The 7,351-nt window shown below is 32.1% G+C and overlaps 1 protein-coding gene across 1 annotated transcript; it reads right to left on the bottom strand.

Moving 5' to 3' along the window:
• Positions 1–642: 642 nt before the first annotated feature.
• Positions 643–4,802, bottom strand: LOC143538995 (transcription factor bHLH14-like). Its single transcript, XM_077032428.1, has 2 exons — positions 3,938–4,802; positions 643–1,374 (listed from the first exon to the last, which is right to left on the bottom strand). Exons 1-2 carry the CDS (start codon positions 4,630–4,632, stop codon positions 717–719), a joined length of 1,353 nt encoding a protein of 450 aa, XP_076888543.1. The 5' UTR covers positions 4,633–4,802; the 3' UTR covers positions 643–716.
• Between the last annotated feature and the right edge of the window lie 2,549 nt (positions 4,803–7,351).

Genomic DNA, 7,351 nt, shown 5'->3' with positions numbered 1-7,351 from the left:
ACACGACAGTACGGTGAGATAAAGTCTGTTCAGTTCAAAGATCCAATTAGTGAAAGTCACTTAATCGTCTAGTTTCCCATCATCACCCTGGTGAATCGAACCTGGTCCCACGAAACACCAAGTCTCTTCCTTACCACTCCACCAATATCTCATTGATGATAGAAAAATTACCTGATTAATTGTCCATTTAACCGGTAAACAAAATTTTCTATTTAACCGGTACGTTTTTTTCTATAATTTCAGGCTTCAATCTCCTCGGTTCATGCATATTTTAATCACTAGCTGACGAGATCTTTAGCAAACAAAATTCTATCACACGATACAAAAAGCGCCGGGTCGATAGTGCTTTTTAAATTATCAGAGCCAGTGGGATTTTTTATGCATCCGACAAGATTGATTTTGTCGGTTGACGAGATTTTGTCGTGCGACGAGATTTTCCTTTCTCTTCTAACAATTGGCCTTCCGGCGAGATTTTTTGGACAAGTGGGTTGGCTATAAATTCCATGATGCGACGAGATTTAGAAGTGAACATTTTAGAATAAGATAACTAAATAGACCCTATTTATTTTTTTTTAACAATTTGCATACTATAGTTTTCTTTTGGGGTTTGTGAGCATGGTATGCTTATTGACTTGAGCCACATACACAGATTTTTACAAATAAAATTACAAGACATAAAACATCAAGATCTTAAGAGAAAACAAAAATTTAGTTAACTAATGATTTAATCTAGTAAGAAGATGAGACTTCACTTCATCTTCAGTAGTAGCACCAGGGATTCTAGTGACAACATCTTGAAGCATAACATCATTAACACATGACATGCTTGCATGGTGAACCTTAGCTTCCATTTCTCGTAGCGCATCCATCAACTTCGCCGCTGGCCAGTCCGTATTCCCGGACTGCACTCTAATCATCGCATCTTCACCCACCATTGTCACCTCTACCTCCATCATCCTTTTGTTCTTATTCCTTTTGCTAATAATATTATTATTATTCGTAGTTTTTGACTTCAAACCAGACACATCGGGTATTTCAACCTTCATTTTCTTTAACTTCCGGTGGTTGGTGACATCTTGAAGTTGGGATTCAAGTTCTTCAACTTTGTCTTTTAACTCGTTGATGTAACAAACGGCGTCCGCTAGTAAAGAGGCTTTGTCCATCTTGGACACGTTTGGGACCACGGACCGGAGGGTGTAGAACCGCTGGTTAAGCTTCTCGCGCCGTTGGCGCTCAGCCTCCATGTGGTTCACGGGTGGTTCCTTTGATTTGTTTTTCATTTCTAGCTTTTTGATGGGTGTGTGAACTAGCGGGCAGTCGGAATCTGATTGCTCCGATGGTGTGTCTGACCTCGGAACTCTAGGTTTTGTGATTCTGGAAATTAGTAAGAAAAACATTATTTGTAAGATAAAATAATTAAATAATGTTTTTGTAAAATAAGAAATAAAAACATTATTTGTATATTCAATTTATTATTGTAAAAAAGTTATTTGAAAAGAAAATAATTAATATGAAAACATTATCAGTGAAAAAGAAAAATAACTAATACCAAAACATTATGTTATTGTAATTTTTTTTTACCTGATAATGTTAAAATTATTAATATAAAAACATTATTGGTAAAACAAAAATATTTAACATAAAAACATTAATGGTAAATTAGAAATATTTTATATGAAAACATTATTCGTGAAACAAAAATATTTAACAACAAAAAATAATTATTTGTAAAATAAAATAATAAATATAGAAATTATTTATAAAATAAAATAATTAATACAAAAACATTATTAGTAAAGAAAAAAATAACTAATATTACAAAGTTACTTGTAATATTATAAAGCAGGAGGTCAAGGTTCAATGCTTTTTAAACAGTGACTTTCTCAGTTGAGTGATAACGCGACCGTATTCACGGCCCCATCACCCTCGGTCAAGACTATGTTGACATTATCGAGACCCACACTGGAACCTAAGGGTCATTTGGCATTCCCGGTCAAGGTTCAATGCTCATAGTATATAACATTTATCACCCATAATATATAACTGTTAAAAAAAATTTTTGTAAAATTCAAAATTTGGTCAGCTTGTTGCTCGTTATTATGCCACTTTATTGTAATTGTTTTGAGCTTATTGAGAGCATTCTCAACCTATTCCATAAAAAATGTGAGAAAAATTTGTAAAATATACGGTACGATTATAAGTGGTTGTAAGTAGAGGAGATAGAATGCTATACGAAAAAGTTAAATTTAGGGTTTCACCGTTCACAATGTATAATATTTTAATATTCATGAAAGTGGTTGTGAGTGAAGCAGGGAAAAATGATAACAATAAAAGTATAAAAGTGTATTATTTAATTCAAAAAAAGAGAGAAACTGTAATGATTTTCAGAATAATTATGTGATATATATATATATATATGTAGGGGAAGTATAAAATGAAAACCCACTTGAGTTGTGAAACTCGTGAAAACCCTATGTAACATCGTTTTCTTTTTTAATTTTTTTTGTTACACACATAATATATGTTGTAACATTTAATACAAAATATCGAAAACTAAAAAAAAAATTGTTTTGCTATTTTTTAATATTTTTTTACTAATTTTTATATATGTTTTTAGGAGAGAGAAAAAGTTAGATTTATGTTTACATTTTTTATTAACTTTAATTGTGAACCACAAGTTTTAAACTTTAATTAAAAACATGTGGTTAAGAATGTGTTTCTAGAGTTTTCACAACTTAAGTGAGTTTTTATATTAACCTTACCATATATATATAGGGGAAGGTTCATGTGCATTTTAGTCTTAACATGAGAACGCAGTAAATAATACCAATTTATAAAAAAAATTAGTGCGTAAGAAACAATAGCAACTATAATATCAATCTACATAAACAATTATTTATAATAACAAAGAAAAAAACATAAAAATTACAACAAAAGAATCAAAATCAAGAACAAAATAATAACAGCAAATACCAACAAATAATTATATCAGCAAAAGAAAAAAATCAAATAATAACAACAAAATATAAATAAACAAATACTTATAACGTCTTATAATCGAAAATTAGCAAATACGAACAAAAAATAACAACAAACACTTATAAAAATAAACCTAATAATAACAGCAAATTTGTTATTACTGTTTTCATGTTAAAAATAAAATGTATTTGATTCTGCTTATATATATATATATATATATATGATGGGAAACTGAATGCGAACGCTCAAAGAATATAACAACTTTAAAGGGTAACACTAAAAAAGACTATTTAAAAGACAATAATTAATATAAAAACATTTGAAGCAGAATTAATCTGTTCATACTTCCTATAGAGTAGTCACTGTCTCACTAATGAGTGACATGACTATTTGGTAATTTAGAAAGGTTTTGGTTATTATACATCCTTTGACTTCTCTATACATCATTTCAAGTGAGGTTTCATATGATAGTATAACCCTTTTACGATTGTATGTAGGGTGTATGAATTAGATATCCCTTTAGAAAATGATTAACAATAATCAATCAGTTTAATTATTGAAGTACCAAAATGTTTGTTTGGATAAATTCATATATTTCTTGTGTTCAGGCTATTGCATTTTTTTAAATTTGAACTCTACTCAGATCAGATTATGTTATTTTAACTGGGCCTATGCTAGCTTCAGAGTTTGGCTTGGACGTTTCCCGAGAAACCATACCATACCGCTGACTACCACCTGACAGCCGTTGTGTTGCCACAAGAGCATAACTCTCTGGCGTAACACACGGTAGGACGAAAACCCAGGCAGGTTCAAGATTCGAACTAATAACCTTTATTAGCTCAAATCCTTAACGTCAATATCTTTCCAAAAGTAACACAAGTGAGATTCGAAGTTGAATCGTACGTTATCAATATATAGTTATATACTATATATTTTATAATACTATATATGACTTTACCTTCCTATCTTTCCAGATTTCTTGTTCTGTTGGTCCAACACAGGTTCTCCAAACCCAATAATATTCATACTCTCCTCCACCACATCCCCAAACGAAATCACACCACCTCCACTCGACCCATCCACCTGTTTCACCACGCCATCCGGTGGCGAAGAAGACGCAGAACAAGAAGATCCACCACCAAACAATGACTGAGCTTGAACCACCAAATCAGACTCCACTTGATGCACCAAATGATAAGACCCCACTTCCACCACCCCATCACAACTAGGAATATAAACAACCGTTTCAACTCCATGCACATGAGCTTCCTTAGCCCTGTCACACTCAACAGCCAAAAGATCACGAGCACCGGCTAACCACACAACATTGTTGGACAACAACGCGTTCGTGGGTACGGACCCATCGCCTATAGTAAACGATCTGGTTAATGACACGACGTAGAACCAGTCTGTGTCCACGTCTGGAGGTTGGATAATAGGTTGGATAATATTATTATTATTAGTGTTTTGGACAAAGTAACCATCAGCCCAAGTTAATGTGAAACGGCCGTCTTGGTTGTTGAGTGTTTTCCAGAAAATGGCGTAGGCCCATGGGTGGTGGGCTTGGGTTTGAAGTAGGTATTGAAGCTTTTGGTGGTGGTGTGAGACTATGGAGGAAGAGGATGATGGTGAGAGGACTAAAAAGTCATCCATTGTTTTGAAGTTGAAGAGTAGAGAGTAGAGTGTTGAGGTAGGAGGATAGAAGATAATAATAATAGGAATAATAATTGAGTGGTGGATGGAGAAGATTAGAGGAGGAAGAAGGTGTTAGGTGGCATGTTTTCAAGCAAAGGGTTAGATTTGCTAGGGCCTCTTTTTTTAATAAATAAAGGGATATTTTATTCATACATTCTTTGGTTATTCACACACTCTACATAGAATCGTATGGAACCCTATGTTAAAAGGGGTGTGAATAGGTCAAAGGTGTGCAAATAACCAATGCCTAAATAAAATGCTTGATTTTTGTATGATGTGAGAGGTTTATGAGATTAACTGAATATGTTTTTAGTTGATTGATACAATAATTAGTGGCTCAGATGGTAATGGTAGTTGGATTAAGTGTGAGAGCATTCACATTTAAAGCATGCTTGAGATTGAGTTTGAAAAATGTTTATTGGTTTAATGGTGCTTTCAAAAAGGCAGTAAATAAAATATGTTTGGCAATCATAATTTTTATTTTATTTTAGTTTTTTAAAATGGTTAAAAAGCAGTTTTTCAAAAGCCTCAAATCTTGGCTTTTCAAAATGGCTTTTTGAAAAAACCAATAAGCATTTTTTAAACTCAATCCTAAGCATGCTCTCAATCCATCAAAATATGTGAGTGAAATTTTTATAATTTAGAGAGTGATTTAGAGTGTTGTGAGCGAAGAATAGAGAAATGTAATGATTTTTCTGTATATTTGAAAAGTTGTTCATGCCCTATAATTTTTTAACATATTATAAAAATAGTTGTGAGTAAAGGAATAGAAATAGTAATGTGATAAAAGTATAAAAAAATATTATTTAATTAAAAATGAAAGAGAAATTAAGCGATTTTTAGTATAATTTTGGATTTAAATATAGGGGATAGAATGGGAATGCTCTGAGGCAAGGGAATGTAGAGATTGAACAACGTATGAGACAAGAATTTTGGGTAAACCTTGTTAGAAGGCTCGGTTCGATTTCAATAAGTGGCACTAATATGAGTGAACATCACTCTTCTATGATTCATACTTGGGTGAGGTGGATTATAAATGGATAGTAATACTTTTAGAGTCATCAGGCAATCAGTTACACTAACGTGTCGTTAAAAAATAATTTCGATAAACGTTGGATAATCTAAAGGAGTTGGAGTGTAAGTGTAGAAAGTAGTTTATTCGATCAGTACATGTAGTAATTTAAGGAGTGGAAAAAATATGTCTAGGATAAATGAAGCGTGATGTAGTACAAGGCATAATTGTTTTCTATTTAATCATGTGTTGACGAAATGATTCTATTGGTAAAGTAGGGGTCGAAATGATGATTGCATTAAAAAAGGAGGTAAGCGATAAACCTATTCAGAATTTCGAGTATGTATTAATTGTATCTTGTGGCTATCGCACATGTACACCATGCAAATATATCATAATCGTTCGTTAGCTACATGTTTAACATTTTATTAAATATTTTCAAACTTGTAACCAAGCTTGATATGAAACTTAAAATATATTATAAAATCAGACTTTGAATAAGATGTTACAATGGGTCAAATCGATATTATTATCGAAGAGAAGGAACAAAAAAACCCTAAATCTTACTACTAGAAAAAGAAGTCCTAGAGTTTACAACTCTTCTTTCTATAGTAATTTGACCTCTTGCTCCACCTATCAGTCTTCTATGAAGAGAAAAATAAAAAGCTCTTCCCTATCTACTCATTATTCGGAGGTGAATCATAGAACACCAAAAGCTGTGCTATCTTATGGCCTAACATAGGTCACATACCTCACGTGCGCCAAGAGCACATTCGATAGCATCCTCTTAAGGTTTAAAGATCCAAACCTTCTTCTTGTTAGCGGAAACGCAAGTACTATAGTTCGAGATATATACTATAGTACTTTTTTTTTTGAAAGTCAGTCAAGCAAGAAGGAAGGCAGGATTAGTATAAATAGAAAATATAAGAGCTAAACTTTAGAAACACAATAAATACTAATATATAAACTACATAATTTATGGGGAGAATTTCTCCATCTTTACATATATGCAGGGCCGGCCTAACACTTTTGGAGACTTAAAACGAAATACAAAATTAAGGCCTTTTCTGAAATTCATTTTTATTAGCCACTTTATGAAAACTATAGTCCGAATATTTAATACAATGCGAGTATACTATATAAAATGTAATTAACCTAACATTAGGGTTTAGGGTTTGGGTTAAAAAAGTGAAATTTGGTGAGAACTTAATCCACAGTTCGACCCTTGCTTCATATCAAACTCATTAATGACCCTTTAACTTAACCCACCATGCATGTTCCACGCTATAATTAAACATGAATCATACCTTCACTCATGAACCACGGTACATGTTTTGATATCAAACATCCACCTTAATTAATTCTGACTTGAACAACTCTCATAAAAAATATTAAAGAAATGCTTGTAACATACAAAAGAAAAAAGAAGAAAACCCCTTACCAAACATAAGTTTTATGCTTAATCTTAACAAACGGAAAAAAAATAAAAAAGAACCTCAAATAAGTAGTTATGACTTCCAATACTCTAATATGATATTTGTTGCTAACAACCTATAAATCATAATCGTCATAAAGAACATCTGATGCAAATCAAAAAATAAAAATTAAAAAAAAAAGGAGTCAGAAACAATAATACAAATAGAAATAAATAAATAAAAAATAGCA

This window comes from Bidens hawaiensis, unplaced genomic scaffold (assembly GCF_021521415.1).
Source record: "Bidens hawaiensis isolate Kalapana, Puna unplaced genomic scaffold, B.hawaiensis_p1.1 tig00011791_1, whole genome shotgun sequence".
Taxonomy (NCBI): Eukaryota; Viridiplantae; Streptophyta; class Magnoliopsida; order Asterales; family Asteraceae; genus Bidens; species Bidens hawaiensis.
Note: the sequence above shows the minus strand (reverse complement) of the source record. Positions and strands in the feature narration are given on the sequence as shown.